This window comes from Anguilla anguilla, chromosome 6 (genome assembly GCF_013347855.1).
Source record: "Anguilla anguilla isolate fAngAng1 chromosome 6, fAngAng1.pri, whole genome shotgun sequence".
Taxonomy (NCBI): Eukaryota; Metazoa; Chordata; class Actinopteri; order Anguilliformes; family Anguillidae; genus Anguilla; species Anguilla anguilla.
The window spans coordinates 52,025,220-52,043,244 of NC_049206.1; the positions used below are offsets into that span (position 1 = coordinate 52,025,220).

General features: G+C 47.4%; 1 protein-coding gene across 1 annotated transcript in view; it reads left to right on the forward strand.

The window, feature by feature from the left end:
* Positions 1 to 14,006, forward strand: part of man1a1 (mannosidase, alpha, class 1A, member 1) — a 127,124-nt gene extending 113,118 nt beyond the window's left edge. The window contains exons 9-12 of the mRNA XM_035421343.1: positions 1,458 to 1,677; positions 3,343 to 3,515; positions 4,679 to 4,794; positions 10,659 to 14,006. Coding sequence (XP_035277234.1) covers positions 1,458 to 1,677; positions 3,343 to 3,515; positions 4,679 to 4,794; positions 10,659 to 10,785 — 636 coding nt within the window. The 3' untranslated portion in view covers positions 10,786 to 14,006. The remainder of the gene's footprint in view (positions 1 to 1,457; positions 1,678 to 3,342; positions 3,516 to 4,678; positions 4,795 to 10,658) is intronic.
* Positions 14,007 to 18,025: the final 4,019 nt, after the last annotated feature.

The following is an 18,025-nucleotide window of genomic DNA, read 5'->3' on the forward strand; positions in this document are numbered from 1 at the left end:
CAGTGCTCCCCGCGAGCCTTCAGCCCAACAAGAGGGGGGCGAGCAGAGGTTTAGGAAAATATTTCAAAATATAAAACGTTTTTTAAATATAACCCTTTTTTAACTTGATGGGGGTCCCTTGGATGCCTTCGAGTCTGGGCGGGTGTCTCTGCATCGTAAAAGGTTGAAAAGCCCTGATCTTGGAAAATGGATGTGTTTCAGAGGAAGCAGCCCTCCTCACAGACGGAGTTAAACAGAGGCGACGCAGCGAGGACGCAGACACAGAGAGCCGCCGAAATACAGCCTGCCTGTCACGTCCCGTTTGACTGACACGGCGACAGGCGCTCTGTTTATAGCAAACGCTCCCGCAGTCTTTCCCCGGGTCTTCTGCCCAATCAGAGAATCCCTGCGTGATCTCGGGCTGGTTCGTATCGGCAGGTCGACGGTGTTTTTAATGCTTCTCCTGGCAGCGCTGATTGTGTAGGTATTTAGCTGACAAGCAGAGCCCAGGGTCACAGGATCCACGTGCTCGAATCACGGCTAAATTGTTCTGTGGTTCCAGTACACGCGTACCAGTTAACCAGCAAATCTGCATTTCTTGGCTCTGTGTTAGTGGATTGGATCTGTATGTAACGCACAGGTCATAGTATTTACTGATTTCTGCAAAGTGTCCTTGGAAACACTTTGACTTCATGCCACGGTATATTTAATTGAAGTCTTCCAGGAATAAGTCGTAAGCGATTGCACAACTCTGTGCTGATTCTCAGGCCGTCTGAAACCTTCGCCCAGTCACAAGGGGTTCGTCCGGGTTAACTGCCTTCTCTTCCGACGGCGCACGCACTGTTCTCAGGTTTAGGTAACCGGTCCGTTCTGGATTTCACAAAGCAGCCCTGCTGCAGTTACTTGCTAAACAGGACGCCGCACGCCTACGGTTCTTAAGATTAAACAATAAGCTGAACTCCATCCCAGTTTCCCCCGACCGAGGAAACAGGCCGTTCAGAATTTTTACGCGACGGTGTTTCCGACCACATAATATACATTACTTTGGATATTTTTATTTTTGATTTTTTTGCGAGATTGCCTCAGCATTGCGTCGTTCCGAGCCGTTGCGTGAAATGAAAAGGCTGTAAAAGCCTTTGCTGGATGAAAGGAAGGCTGACGACACAGAACAGAGGAGTAGAACAGAAGGAATGGGCTGCAGGCCGCGCCAGGGGGGAGGGAGCGGGGGAGTTCTTTATCGGCTGATGAAGTGCGGCGCACTGGAGCCTCTTCATCACGCGCCTCCCGTAACAAGCTGACCCACGCCGTCAGTCACCGGGTGACGGAGGGCGCCCGCCCCGTGATGGAGAGAGATGAGGTGCGGGGCGATCGATGGTTCGCCGCACGCGTCCGGTTACCCAGCGAAGCGTACACGACCCCCCCACCCCCACCCAGCAGGCTAATGACCTCCGCGACCTCTGTGTGACCCCCCCCCCCAGGCCATCGAGACCAACCTGATCCGGAAGTCGAGCGGCGGTCTCACCTACATCGCCGAGTGGAAGGGGGGGCTGCTGGAGCACAAGATGGGTCACCTGACCTGCTTCGCCGGGGGCATGTTCGCCCTGGGGGCCGACGGCGCCCCCGACGACAAGACCGGGCACCAGATGGAGCTGGCGGCGGAGATCGCCCGGACGTGCCACGAGTCGTACGCCCGCACCAGTGAGTGTGAACGCCCTGCCGATGAAGCGCCGGACCAGCAGCGTCCAATCACGTGCCGTCGATGGCTGAGAGTGTTTTCATTCCAACCAATCACTTCACCTGCTGATTTCACCTATTAGTTCCCACCTCTCTGGTTGAAAGTGTGTTAATTGGTGAAATCAGCAAGTGTAGTGATTGGTTGGGATGAGAACCTGCATACTCTCCGTGGCACATGATTGGGCGCCACTGTGATAAACTGTACCTCACTGAGCGCTGCATAGGCCTGCAGCAGAGGCTCTTACCTGGAGCAGCTTGCAGAAGTGCAAGCATAAAGGTTTAGGTAATAAGCAGCGACAGTGGCCAGCTATCAGTGTCAGAAACGATAACGGCAGTCAGTACATACACCTACAGCACAAAGTTACGAGCCGCAGTTAGAGCTAGCGGGAGATTGAGGATGACTGGTGCGAGGGTACAGTGTCAGACGTAGCACGGGTTCGACTGGTAAACTCAGAGTTAATGCTCAGTGTTAGCTGAGCTAATATATATTAAGTGGAGCTGAGATACACTTTATACAGGTGTGTTTTTATTTACTCTGTTTATCCTGTATTTATCTTGAGTCCCGCTGACACATAAATCTCCTTTCCAAGGATCCGCGCAGATCTCGATATCAGGGCCGTTCCTCCGAGAATAAATGCCTGTCAGAGGGCTCTTATCCGACTTTCAGACGCATCGCTCGGTCCGCGGAGCTAATATGATGATTAATGACGCTCTGTGATTGCCTTAGCCGCGGCGCGTATGATGTTGCTTATGGAAACGTGCGTGAGCGCTAATAATGGGGCGCTAGCTCTCCGGTATCAGTCGCCCGCACGCGGAGCATTATGATGATTAATGGCGCCCTCTGATTGCTTCGGCTCGCCGTCTGTAATGTGGGCTCCGGACGTGGGGCGGGGCGCGAACCCCGCCAAAGGGAAGCGCGCGGCTCGGTTAATGGTCGCCCACGGAAACGACGGCACTCGGCGGCGAAGACTGATGTGGTAAAGCTTCACGGAGCCGAACGGCGGTCGACCGCGGCGTTTTTATGGAGAGACCGGGTCGAGGAGGAGGCCCCCCCCGCTCTTTGTTCTTTGTCGACCGCTGCGGCTCGGAGCTCAGACCGGATTATCCCCCGATCCGAGTCCGGGAGCGAGGCCCGTACAGGCGCTCCTCAGATCCGGAATGTTCTCCGCTCCGCTTATGAGGAAATGACACGGGGCCCCTCAGCGCTCCTGTGTGTCTGTGTGAGAAGGGACTGTCATCAAACGCCCATCCTGAGTGTGTGTCTGTGTGAGAAGGGACTGTCATCAAACGCCCATCCTGAGTGTGTGTCTGTGTGAGAAGGGACCGTCATCAAACGCCCATCATGAGTCTGTGTGTCTGTGTGAGAAGGGACCGTCATCAAACGCCCATCATGTGTCTGTGTGTGAAGGGACCGTCATCAAACGCCCGTCACAAAGGGCTGGTGGAACATTGATCCGGTAGCACGACATCCCCCTTTCATCTCACGCTTTTTAGCTACGCTCCCTGTTTCCACCGTACAGTACTTATCACGGTAGTCGAGGGGCGAGACGCTTGCTTCCACAGTCCGTGTTGGCCCGCGTGGATGGGCGCGCGTGTTTATTTTTGGTTTCCTCTCCTTCCCCCCCCCAGGTCTGAAGCTGGGCCCTGAAGCCTTCCGCTTCGACGGCGGGGTGGAGGCCATCGCCACGCGGCAGAACGAGAAGTACTTCATCCTGCGGCCCGAGGTCATCGAGACCTACATGTACATGTGGAGGTTCACCCACGACCCCAAGTACAGGCAGTGGGGCTGGGAGGCCGTGCAGGTGAGAAACCCCGCCCCCCCCCCCCCCTCCACCATCACCCTCCCCGCCTCCCCACAATGCAGCCGATTTCCCAAGTGTGTGACTGCAAGCTGCAGGAGGGTGGGGCTCAATGTAAAACTCAACCCTTCGACATTCAACCCCCTAGTCCAATCCGGAGCTTTGAAAGCACGTTTGTTTTAAAAAAAATTGCAGGCATCGATGGGCGGAGTTGGATGTGAAACCCCGCCCATCGACATCCAGCTCCGCCCCCTCCCGCCTGCTGCAGTCCGATGCAGTTGAATTCGGTAGGGAGAGCGCAGAGGACGCAGTCACCCCTCTGTGCTCCCCGCACACCCGCCCCCCCTCCTGGGAGTGGGTGGGGGGGGGGGGGTGTGTATGATAATGTGGGATGCAGATTGCCAGCCGCCCCCCAGGCCTGTAATTGTTTCCAATAATGGCTTGAGATTACCTCTGATGGGCACTGTATTACCCATAAATCCCTGGCCGCCTGCGGATTCTCGGTGTTCACACAGCGTGAGCGTATGAATGCCGCGCCCCCCCCACCCCCCCCACAACCCCTGTCATTTGCGCTTAATGCCACCCGCACTCCCCAAGGCTGAGGGAAATGTGCTGGCTCGGCAGAGAGGATACATCTAACGGGGAAATAAAACAGCCGTTCATTCTGAACTCTCTCTCTCTTTCTCTCTCTCTCTCTCTCTACCTCTCTCTCTCTCACTCCCTCTCTCTCTCTCTCTCTCTCTCTCTACCTCCCTCCCTCTCTCTCACTCCCTCTCTCTCTCTCTCTACTTCCCTGCCTCCCTCTCTTTCTCTCTCTCTCTCTCTCTACCTCCCTCTCTCTATTTCCCTGCCTCCCTCTCTTTCTCTCTCTCTCTCTACCTCCCTCTCTCTCTCTCTACCTCCCTCCCTCTCTCTCACTCCCTCTCTCTCTCTCTATTTCCCTGCCTCCCTCTCTTTCTCTTTGACTCTTACTCCCTCTCTCTCTCTCTCTCTCTGTCTTCTCTCTCTCCACCTCTCTCCCTCTCTCCATCTCTTTCCACCTCCCCCTCTGTCTTTCTTTCTCTTTCTCCCTCTGTCTCTGTCTCTTTTTATCTCTTTCTATGTATCTCTTTCCATCTCTCTCTCTCTCTTTCTTTATCCCCCCCCCCCCCCCCAACCCCGCACAGGCCCTGGAGCAGCACTGCAGGCTGGAGGGGGGGTACAGTGGGGTCCGGGACGTCTACGCCGCCCACCCCAACCACGACGACGTCCAGCAGAGCTTCTACCTGGCCGAGACGCTCAAGTAAGACTCACCCGCGGGGCACAGAGGGAGCTGCCATGGGCTTTTCAGCTTGACTTCGTCCCAGCTGTCCATGACCCTTTCATCAGTCACACGTTACAGAACATTATTTGAGTACATTTCCTTACCCAGACTGCCCTGCGTTCTGTGTATAGTAAAATAGATGATTTGCGAGCAGGTTCAGTGCGCAGGTAGGGGGAACTACAGTAGAATGAAATTTGCCCCTGATTTGAAACTGCGGACCAGCTCCGCGAGCTCGGTGCTCTGTGAATTTGTTTCCTCCTCCTGACAGCCCGGAAACAGTTATTTTTAAAAATGAAAAGCTTTTAAAAATGGCCACCGTGAAACTTTTCCATCGTTTCCACCCAGTCAGCACAATGGACCGCGAGAATTGTTTTGACAGATTGTGACAGTGCCGCTGGTTTTCCGTGGGTCTTGGCCCTGGTCTACCAAACAGAGTTATGCTGAGTGAGGGATTACCGAGCCCCCTTCCCCCCCTCACCCCACTCCCCCCCCACGGGAGATAGCCGTATCCGCAGAACCTGGCCTTGCCGCCCTCAGACCCGACAGGAAGGTTACGCGCGCTCAGTGTGGTGCCGTGTCCGGTGAACCCCAGAGTCGACCCCGCGCAATGCAGGGAGAGCGCTATGACTGAGGCAGAGTCCTGCAGTTCACCCACACAGGCCCTGCACTTCCACCACTCACCTCCAGGGGGCCTAGAGAACTCTGTACTCAAACTCTAAAGAACTCTGTGCTACTGGGGCCTGAGAGACTGTCTTTAGTGGATTTGTGGTTTAAAGTCTATTTTTCGATATTGGTCAGAAAGAACTACAGGTTTTTAGTGGAAACCTTCTCAGTGGTGGAATAAGCCTCACAGGTTCCTGTCCGGCTCGGTACGAGGGCTTCCCCGCCCCTCAGACCCAGGAGGCAAAGGCTGCGATTGGCTAGAGAGGGCTGCGTGGGAATAGACCATTGGCCGGAACATTACCATGAGAGATTGATAAATAAGCGCCCCCCCCCCCGCACAGGAACTAACTCTGCAGCCGTTTGATTGGCTGTTATATTCAGAGGCTGGAAAGCGCTCGAGCTAACGCGGCGCTCGGGTGTTAAAACGAGAGGCTCGGCGCGACTCCCCTCCTTAATTGGGCAATTCCAGGCTTCCTCTCGCATTTAATGGCTCCGCGAAGCGCAGCGATTCGGCCAATCGGATTCGCCCTGCGAGGCGGCCCCACGGAACGTCTTCGTTTCTCCCGACGCGGGCAGATCCGTGTTGAGGGTCTCTCCTGGCCCGAGCTCCTCCCCCTCTCGCTCCCACGAAGCAGAGCGGTGTTAAACGCCGGACGCCCCCCCCTTCCGAAAACGCGACTCCCCGTCATTTCACTTCCTCTATCCTCCGTTTTTTTGCCGGGAGTTTGGTTTTTTTCCGGGGGCGTTTACGCTCTCTGTTCCGCGGCGGTTTGTGAGCGCGCTCGGAAGCTGGGCTCTGGTGAACAGGAGCCCCGAGGTGTTCTCCGAGCTCGTTACGACGCGGAGGCGGGGGTGGGGGGGATGGAGGGGGGGGGGGGATGGAGGGGGGGGGGGGGGGGCGTCGGCGTAATCGGCAGGATAAACAGCACGGCGTCGGCTGGTACAAACAGGTGCGGGGCTCGGTGGGGGGGGGGGGGGGGGGGGGGGTCTCGGTAATCGGATCCCGGCGGCGGGGGCCGCAGATGCGTGCTCTTCAGGAGAGGGTAATCACACCGAGAGGACCTGTCATCCCCCCCCCCACTCCACCCCCACCGAGTCCTCCCGCTGCTGTGGCTGCTGTCTCTTTAATCAGACTCCTCTCATCTACAGCGGGGGGGGGGGGGGGGGGCAGCCCTTGGGGGTGGGAGGTTGGGGGGGTGTCTGCGGAGCACTGCCGAAATCTGGCGCAGTAAAGTGGGGACAGGACGGCCTGTCTGAGTCTCACGCGCAGAAATCAGAGAGGAATCAGCCAGTCGTGTTCAATGGTAATTAGAAACATGGTTTCACTTCTGGGCTATACTTCCTTGTGCCCTGTGGCCTCTACCAGGAGGTATAACCAATCAGCATGGATGTTCTTCCATTACTTGTTACCAACGCGCTGTGTGATTGGAGGAGCCTTGCAGAAATGTGTAACGTCTGGGGGGTCTGACTGGCTGTTGACTGACCCCCCCCCGGGGGGGGGTGTGGAAGCACACGGTCCTTCCAGGGCGTCAGGGGGTCCTTGTCCTTATTCCGCACGCGGCCGTTCCGCCATGCAGGCGGCGCGGAGGCCAGGCGGACGTCAATCGATCACCTGCGCGCCACAGCACCGCCGGTCCCGAGCGGGGTCTTCAATCCGGCGGCTTGGATGGCGGAGCGGGGAGTAACGAGAGCGGGACGAGATCACACACGCACCGGAACGCGGCCGCGCGGGAAGCTCCATACCCAGGCCGGGTTCGCGTTATCGTTCGGACATTTAATGGCCGTCGTTTCCAGCGCTGTTGTCGATACGTCACTGCTGACGGTTTTCGTTGCCTGGGGGAGGGTCACGCGTAGGTTTGATGTTTTGTTTTGTTTTTTTGTTTGTTTTTTTGCCATGGATTGGGACCGCCTCCTGTTCTCCGGCACCAAACATAAATTGCTGAGAGTTTTTTGTTTTTGTTTTTCTACGCTCATCGATTTGCTGTGCTGGCCGCGCCCCGCCGCTCTTGGCAAGCGAACGGCAGACCGTCGGTTTTGGCTCCCGGGGTTCGTCGGCTCTGAAGGCGCGCCGCCAGCGTTGCCGTGGAGAGCCTCGCTCCGCGCCGGGCCACGCGAACCCCGGGGCTGCCTGTGATTGGCTCCTTGGGACGTGATGTAATCGCGTCTGGGCCACCGGCTCCCTCGGGGGGGCCGCGGCCTTCAGAGAGCCGCCACAGCGGACGGGATTTACCGCCAAAGGCAGAGCGCATCAAAAACTCCGCCTCTCAGCCGAGCAGAGCGCGTGCTACTCACTAACTGTCTGTTCCCGGTACTCAGTAACTGTCCATTCCTGGTACTGAGTAAGTCTGTTGCTGGTACTCAGTAACTGTCCATTCCTGGTACTCAGTAAGTCTCTGTTGCTGGTACTCATTAACTGTCCATTCCTGGTACTGAGTAAGTCTCTGCTGCTCGTACTCATTAACTGTCCATTCCTGGTACTGAGTAAGTCTCTGCTGCTCGTACTCAATAACTGTCCAATCCTGGTACTGAGTAAGTCTCTGTTGCTCGTACTCATTAACTGTCCATTCCTGGTACTAAGTCTCTGTTGCTGGTACTCATTAACTTTCCATTCCTGGTACTGAGTAAGTCTCTGTTGCTGGTACTCAATAACTGTCCATTCCTGGTACTGAGTAAGTCTCTGTTGCTGGTACTCATTAACTGTCCATTCCTGGTACTCAGTAAGTCTCTGTTGCTGGTACTCAATAACTGTCCATTCCTGGTACTCAGTGAGTCTCTGTTGCTGGTACTCATTAACTGTCCATTCCTGGTACTCAGTGAGTCTCTGTTGCTGGTACTCATTAACTGTCCATTCCTGGTACTGAGTAAGTCTCTGTTGCTGGTACTCATTAACTGTCTGTCCCTCACACTCACTGCCTGCTGCTTGGGTGAGTGTTCATTATAAATTTCACTGCAGTCGCAGTTTTTCAGCACAGTAGACCAGTCTGCCTTAAGACTAAAAAATGTAAATGAATATACAATATTACAGTATATATTAAGAAAATATGTGTGACCCGGGAAGTATGGCTCCAGCAACATGGTATTCCACCCCCACCTTCGCCAATTTCAGTTTCGAGAACCGATAATAACCAGCATGGGATGATAGAAGTTGTCAGTTAGGTTAGAGCACGCCAGTCCAGGTCTTAACAATGCAGACTATCCGCGTAACCTTCAGCATTCTCAAAGCACAGCCTCTGCCGTGCTTTGATATGCACATTACATCTCTCAGTGGTCACAGGTCCTGCTGTAGTCGCTGGCAACCATCAAATAAAGATTAGTGGGTACTCGAGTGATGTGTTGCCCACTGAGAAAGCGTAAGACCTCTACGCTACAGAACACAGTTAATGCGGAACGAACTCGTCTTTTATCTCTTTTATTTTCATCTTTAAAATGGTGAAGCTTTATGCTGATTGCGCTTGAGCACAGCGTTCAAATGAAAGTGTGCTGCATCTGACGAGCTCAGGCTAATTGCTCAAACGTTAGCACGTTCCCGTAGTCCTGCATTTGACCTTCATCCTAACAAGATTCTTTTTTTTTTCGACGTATGAACGAGTATAGCTTTCCTTTCTGTGTATTTTCTCGACTGGAAATGCAACTGGGGATTTCTTAGTCATCCGAGAACCCAAAGACGTAAAATAAAAATGCGTAAAAATGTACACTTACACTTTTATGTAACAGTGATATGGCGATTAGCAACGAATGAAAATTTACAGGCACTATATTTTTGGTTGTGAAGTGCAACTACGAAAGAAAAACAACAATATATATATATTTTTTAATGTATATAGTTCTGTGGAAAGCTATGAATATCTAAAAGCAGCGAGGGAGCCGATCTGTTTTTCTGAAAGTAATAAGGCGCTCGCGGCTTTGATGCGGTGTGAATATTGACTGGGCTCGGGAGCCGTTGATGTGGAATTCAGACGCCCCTAGCCCTGCTTCTGCTCACGATACGCCACAGCCTCTTCTGACTTATTGCTTCGAAGGTCCGTGTATAAATCAGCTCAGAAAAAACAATCCCCGTCTTTCAGACTTCCAGTATTCTCGTAAAAAATAAAATAAACTGCAGGGCTGTAGCCGTAATACACGGCCGATATCATTAGTCGTGCAGTGTTTTAAAAACGCTCTAAAGTTATTCTGACAAGCTTTCGTTCTGTTTGGCGTTTGTCACCAATATTTGATGTTGTTTGCCTGTCAGCATCTTCGCTATTTACTGGTCGAATCTGTTGGCAGTTTCACAGAGCTGTCTATTTGTCAGAAGCGCTAACAACTTTCGACGTGTTTTTAATTAGTTCTAATGAGTAATATCACTGTCTGTGCTAATTCAGTACTGCTGTGTTTAAAAAAAAAAAGCCCACTCATTATCCTGCCTGTACACTATAGCTATTAAATGCTGCATTAGTACTGTATGAACTTTTCTCTAACTCAATGCCCAAACTCAAATAGGCCTGCCTACCTTTTCACGTTTGAGTTTAGCTACACCACAGGAAAAAAACATTTATATTTCGGCCCTTTTTGAAAAGCTTATTTAGAGCATAATGTTATACAGTGATTTCATCAATGCAAAATCATCATCATACCCTTCCATGGTTTTCCCCTGCCAAACCAAACACTGGAAGCTGGGCTTGGGCTGGGTACTGTATATACTTCCCACCCCCTGCCTGGGAATGCCAGATTGCTACTCTAAGTTGTGCTGGTCAACCACTAGGTGGCAGTGTCTCCTCCAAACAGAATACAACATAAATGTTTCAGTGCTGTGATAGGAATACTGTACAATGGGAGGTGCTGGCTCAAAGGTAAACCATTAGTCTGTGATTTTGACTCGTTTTAAAAACCTGTTCAACTGAATTCAAAGAGCAGGTATTGATGTCAGTGAGTGAAAATCATTGATTTTAGGAAATTAGGCGGCAACATTTACCACAGCTTTGCTACAACAGTCATGCTGCAGCAGTGCCCTTCTGACAGAAACATGTTGTCTTCTGAAAATTAAATAATCTGCTGCATCATTTTTTGGCAGCGTTAGAAAAACGCGTTTGCCTCAGCCATTGATCAAAAAATTTGACCAGTGACCAGTTTCATTCAGCCAGTTTATACTGGTTTCCATGTGCTACAGTGTTCCTGAACCTTCCGCCCTCTTCTTCTTGCAGATACCTGTACCTTCTGTTCTCTGAAGATGACCACCTGTCATTCGAGCACTGGGTATTCAACACCGAGGCCCACCCCCTGCCTGTCATCAAGAAGGACAACACAGAGAAGCCAAGCCAGCTGGAGTAGGCCCGCCTCCACCCCACAGCCACGCCCACGCCGGAACTCCGCCTTCATTAGCACCGCCCCCTGACACTCACAGCCCCGCCCCCTTACCAGTGGGCAGCTACACGATCCCCTCCCACAATGGGCAGAGAGACCAACCGCTTTTCCTTTCACGGGCAGGGCTAGTGACCTCCCACTTCCTGTTTTGGGCGGAGCCGTCCGGGAACGTTCCGGTCCACGCGGCCAGGTCGGGATCTCGACCCCGCCCGCGGCCCATCACCCCTCCCCCCCCCTCGCGCGTCTGCAAGCTGGCTGATGTTCAGAGGCACCGCCCCCCTCCCTCCCTCCCTCCCTCCTCCCCAAGACTGTGAGTAACTCTGAGTGGCCAGTCGACCCGAGTGCCCTTGTCGTCGTCATGCCAACAAAGATAGCAGGCCGCATGCTGCCCGTTCCTTCTCCTTTTATCCGAAACCCCTCCAGCGTTTGAGGCTGCGAGATCCAACCCTCTCCTCCGTGAGGAGTCCTAGGACACTTTCCGCTGTAAGTTTTGCTGTCACAAAAAAAAAAAAAAAAAAAAAAAATCAAGAAAAAATCTAGAAAAAAAAAAGCCATACGGAATTGAAGATAAAGCTTTATATGATTTGGGAGTTGCTCGTATTTTGTTCATTTGTTTTGTGCATATATGTAAAAAAAAAAAAAAAAACAGTGATCTTTAAAATCCGAATATTTTTGCCTGTGACGTTCGTTTTTGTTTTGATTTTAGTGGCCGTTAAATGGTTTGATTAATTAGGATTTTGTCTTAGTATGCAGACGTGGGGCTCTGTTTTAATGCTGGTAGCCAGTTTTTCAGTAGTTATATCCAGTCAGATTAAAATAGTGCCTTTAGTCTAAAATGGTGTGTAAAATAAGCAGTTTTTACAAAAATCGCAAGGTTTTAATTTATTTCTTGAAAGAATTTATGTAGCTTTGAAGGGTTTTCTCAGCTTGATAATTTTATAACCTGCGCCACACTGCCACCTGCTGGTGGCCACCACACCAGAGCTCAATGCCCAAATCTGTGAGTAATAAACAGAATGAAGTACCCTGAGGAGAGGCCCTTGAAACTGAATTAACGAGGTGGGCGTATTTATGACCTTTCTTCTTAGAATGGGGATTGCGTAGACATTTTAGTTAATCACACATATCAACACGCCATTAATTAATCTAATCAAGATTCAGCAGATCCATCCAGTCAGCATTCTGGAATCGACAAAGAATTACATGGTAGTCTGTTTGTAGTACAAACCAAGAAATCTATCGAGGAGATTACACTTGGTTCATTTACTGGTGTTAATTTATTTAATACTCATAAAGTTCATCTGCAGTATCAGAGGTTTCCCCTAGGGGGCTCTGTGGAGTTGTGTTGATATTAAATTGATGGGGAAAAGTAGAGATGGAGCAGAGGACGGCAGGAAATAGGATGTAGGAGTTTTGTGGAATGAATGAATCGTATGAATGTACCATCAAATGTGAAGTGAAAATAATTTTGCCTTTTGTGTTGCTTTTTTTTCTCTCTCGAAAGCACAAAATGCTGAAACGGTGTCTCGTAACTCAAGAAAGATGTTTCAGGGTGCCATTTAGAAAAAACGAGCACAAGCAGGAATATCATAAAATGTAATTAAATGCAATGAAAAGATGCAAGGAAAACGAGAACTAAACGATCTGTCCTACACTGGATTCTGTGTATAACTGTATATAAGAAGCAAAGGGGAGAAATGACGTGTCTTACTTGTAGGAATTCCGTCACTCTCATTCCAGGAGTCTTGTGGGCACGCACTACACACACACACACATAAATACACACGCATATACTTGTAATTGTATTATATTGCTGATAGTATTCCATTACACACACGTACATACACACAATAGCTACGTACTTAGAAGAAATCAAAGATTCAAAGTCCTGTGAGTTCAAAACTCCCCTTCAGCATTGCGTGCCCAACTGGTGTTGCAGGACCTAAGGAATTTCTGATCTCTTTTGTCAAACAATTTGTGGTCGATAGGGGGCGCTGCAGACTATACTGACAATCACACTTGTTTCTGCCCTCTCACACTTTGTTGTTCCAATTAACACTTCTGACATTTATGACATTTTTCGGTCCATTATTGGGATCCATATCAAGACCTTTACAAAATGAGAACACTATAGCCCCTGAGTTGTACATTTTAAAAAGACACGGTCGACTAACCGCAGTGAGCTTCGTTGAACCGCCACGTTTCGAGCCTGTTGTTTTCTATTTGAAGGACTATAATGAAGGACTGTCATCTCTCTTTATCGTGCTCTTGTAGCAGCCTGAGATCAATCCTCGGTGCAGGGCACTGAGTTGTGAAATCGGTGTGCTTTCCCTTGCTATTCCGCTCTTAGCTCCTGGTGTTTTTTAAGATGCGCGGGAGTTAGCGTTCGGAAGAAATACCGTACTGTACCGCAAGGAGAGACTCGCCCTCACAAAAACCAAGACTCCTAATTCAGCTGCCACTGTGCGAGGGAAAGCTATCGCTAATCACTGTGACACTGTTCATTCAGAATACTGTTTCGCTGACATTTTGCCACACGCTGAGATGCGCTCTTTATCATATTTTTTCCGGCTTTGTGCTCATGATGGCATTTTTTAACTGACATCTCTGTTCCGCATGGGTGTCACGAGAACTTGACGAGGACAGGCAGGTTTGGCGCTACAGTAATAGGACACGGTGAGCCCGAGGCTCGCGCTGGAAACACACTGAAACGCTTTAAAATGTACATTATTCTGTCATTTCCTTGCATCTTTCTTTCGGTTTGCATATTAGATGATGTGCTGTTTTTTTTTCTTCAATTGAATTTGTGGTTAAATATCGTGTTGACGATCTTGCTTTAAAATGCCTTTTTATTTGTGAATCTCTTGTTAATGGTTTCGTGAAACAACCTCCAGATGTAATTGTACTATATTGCCGATAATCATTCCATTGCACATATTTTATTTTCATTTATATGCAATTAATTTGGGGGGGATTGTTCTATTTGTTTTGTTTATGTTTTTTTGTTTTGTGTGTGTGTGTTTTTTTGGTTTTTTTTTATGTAAATATTCCATTCAGGCAAATATGCCGGTCTACATTTATATAAATCCTATGACCTTATGGAATAAAAGATATTACCAAGCAGCAAAATTTTTAATAAACTATATTTGTTACACTTCTATTGTGAATAAAAGAAATCTTTTAATATATTGTTTGAAGCGTGTTGTGCTTTTTTAAAGAAATACATGCTGCATTTTTACGTTTTCCTTATCCTGACATGGAATATCAGACTAACACTATACACTGTGGTAACCATGGAGGCAACAGGTAGAAAATTCTTCATTTTATGAACCGTTACCTATGCATTATTGTGTCCTTGGTATACATGCACAAAGGCTATAGCTCAAAGAACAGTATTTTCTGCTGTAGGTAGCGCAGTTGTATTTTAAAATGAACAAATTAGATTGTGTAGGCCTATGTCGTCTGACTAAGCAACACAGCTGCCAACTGCTACACTCTACCCATAGCGTTTTGGACTTCAGCCAGTTTAATATCAAAGATGGGCTTTTATATTGAACCTGATGTGTGCATTATTAACGCTGTACATTGATTAAATTGATTTGTCGTAGAATACCTTGGCAAGGTGAACACAGAAATTGCCGAATCAGTGAGTTTCCTTGACAGCCACTATCTGACTGTCTCTAACCAGGGAGGGTGGGAGAAGTCTACCATTTTAGATGTGTAATGATAATGGGGTTCAGCAGCTGAGGAAATTACCCAGAATCCTCAGCTGCTGTATATGAACCATGGAGATGAATGCCTTAGCAATGAACCCTTACTTGTTAACATTTTGCAGAAATGGTCCTTAAAGTCATTACATCACCCATTTTTCTTTCTGTGTTGCTTCATCAATTTTGTGTTTATGGATGAAAATGGAAGATTGCTCTACCTGCACTGTGTCTCGCTGGTTCTACTAGTAAAATGAAAACATCCTAGTATTTGATCGTTGTGGGTGCTGGTCAATTATGCAGTTCATTTTCACTTTTTTTAACCCTGGATAAATAGCCTACCTGAAAAATGATCCTTTGTAAGTAAAGTGTTCCTCAGGCATTTTAACCCCCGTGAAATGCAGATTTCTTAATAATTTGTTTTACTTTGGAAAGCAGAATATTTTTTCAGGTATATCAGTATTTTGGTGGGCCTGGTTTGATAAGCATTCCAGGTGGATGTGTACCAATTTAAACTTAACCATGTTTGATATCAAGATGACTAAAATACAAGCATACTAGAAGTTGTTATAAGTTAGAAGTTGTTTTGCATCAGTAAAGAGGTAAATAGATATTTTTCTGCTGTATTTAATTTGATATTCACATTCATTGTCAGTACTCTTAGTTGTCTAATGGTACATTGGCCTAATAGGCTTTAGAGTGAGGCTAGAGTGAGGCTTTTTATTGGGTCATTTTCAGATGTTAGTGACTAAATTGCATGTTGTGCCATTTAATTGTGGTGTTTAATGATCTAAACCTACTCCTGAATTTTTATTTCTGTGATGATAATGGCCTTCCCCTTAGAGCTTTGCAGCAGGTCCGATTCTTCCTGTTACTTCAACATTCAGCTTGCGCGAAAATACCTGTCTGATGTTTACAGAAGACATTGTAGCATAATCCTGTACAGAGACAAAATGGGGAGGAAAATATTATAGATGGTTCCATTTGAATTTGGATCACACATGATCGTTGAATTTCGAAAAAAAAACCAGGAGCTTTATAAGGCCCTGGTGAAAACAAGCCGAAATGAAAGCACAGTGATTTGTCTGGCTAGCCTGACCATATTCAAGCCCTCACCTTTCTTCAAAGGAGAGTTGTAAAGCCATTTACATCAAACTGAACTCAACAGCTGTGTGCTGCTAAAAACTCATACAAACCTACTGCAGTATACAAATGGAAATTCATAAAGGGTAATTTTGGGAGGGGAAACTAGTACACACCTGTAATTCGATTAATTTAAATATCTGGAACTCCACTACAATGGTAGGTTGCAAGACAGAACCATACCTACAGTTGTGTTACTCTGTCTTGACATCAAAAGATTGAATTAATGAGGACTGGAAGCTTAGCATAAAACGAGTAAATAACAAATGCATATAAACAATTGTGTTTTTTTTTTTTTTTACCGCAAGGTTAATTCATTTTCTCACGGATGGAGAATAACAGCTGTTTTTCAAACCCACCAGGTTGTTTAAAAAAAATTCCCTAAGCCCTCAGCTGTTCAGGTGCCTGTGCAAATATGTTGTGGCAATAAAGAGATGTAATGACCACCAGATGGCGTACGTAACGATTTAAAAGTCCTTGTCCGATATTACCTGTACGCCCTGAGAATAATTGTACACTTAATAATTTTGATAACGGGTGTTATTTCATCATTTTTTATCTGAAAATTTTTTGCGAAGTGTCGATTTGCAACAAGAATTCTTTGTAACCATGTTCTCAATATTCGGAACTGAGTAAAAAAAAATCTTTTAAAATTATTATTATTAATTGAAAATGAAAATATCTAACGTCTTATTTTCTCGCATTGCCGTGAATTTTAAAAGTTGTAGGATATACAACACGATTTTGTCAGGTAACTGCAAATTATATGCTTCCCATATAATACTGTTTACTGCTCAAACACGTTGTTGCCACCAGGTGGCAGTACAACATAAATTTATATCTTACAATTTATCAGGTCTTGTTGAACTTGTTTAGTGAGGCAAAGTAATGTTTCTTGTTTTTTTTTCTTTTTGTTTTTTTTTTTCCTAAGATTAAATTGTATCTCTTCATATGTTGTTATTTTAAGGCCATCCAAGACTGACTACTGTACCTATATGATCACACAGTAAACTCGGTCGTCACTATGTAGGAATCTGAGAATATACCTCAGATTTCCAAACATTCATACAAATGTCAAACTACTCTTTAATCCACATTATCTGGTCTGAAAGAAAAGTGTCCGCAAGCAGCAGTGTAGCGGAGCTGGGCATTTAACCCCTAGGTTGCATGTTCCGTTCCCACACGAGACAATGCTGTCTGTTAGTTTGAGCAGACTCTCTGTTACGGTTGCTTCGATTGAATTAGCTGGGATAATATTTGAAATATGAATTTTGTCCACTGCCCTGGAAAGGGGCATCTACTAAGCGAATACATCATATTGTAATGACATTTCAGCACTCTGTAGCCCACGACAGGGTGCAATGGAGCTACAATAGGTTGGCGGTCTGTCTAGGGAATGTATTTTAAAGCTTCATCATGCTTTCGAGAATGGCAACGAAAACTTGAGAGTTATGCATCATCCAGGCGGGGGGACAGCGAGACAGTGTTCAGCGGCTCAGAGAAATGGTTATTTCCTTCCTCTTCCAGCCCTCTATTCTTCAACGTCACCATTCATTACAGAAGAGCCCGTCACTGCCTTGTTCGATGTCATTTCCAGCGGTAGCACATTGCGCGTCAAACATTTTCTCTCTGCAAAGGGACTAATGGCACGTGACGCATTCTGGTTGTTTTCAACAAACAGGGATCGTAATCTGCTGTAGACTGCGTTCTACAATTCCCCTGTCAACATTTTATCTGTGTAGGCTACTTTTCAAAATACCCGAAGCAGATTCTGCGGTAATACTTTTTTTCTTCATTGTCAATGACTCAATATTTAATTTGTTTAGCATATTATATTAGTTAGCCTATATTCGCTCATTGCAAGGCGATGGCACTGTTGAGCGCGACGTAGCCTACAGCTAAAGCCATTTTTTTGTTGCCCAGCTAGCCAATTTCAGGTCATTACTCGCTGCTTCACCTTTTCCTTCATATTTGCTGTTTTTGGATCTCTTGACTCTTGAGCCCCCGCGTGCGCTCTAAATGACATTATTCTCTTATTGGGCTTGTAGAACCGGAGGAACGGATACAATGGTCCTATATTATTTTTTTATTATTTATTTTTAGTAATCTATATATTGCTTTGTGATTGAACACAGTCTAATTTAACTATCTACTTGTTCTATGAAAGTCACCCTGGACATTGTGTCTCACCAAATTAAGAAATAACATTACATTCTCAGCAAATTATCACTCTTAGTTAATTTTATCTTTATCCAAATGCTGACTCTAAGTATATATTTAATACTCTTTTTAGAACACAATCCTATTTAAGAATCATTTTCTGTTTTGTACATTAATGACATTTATATAGAAATACA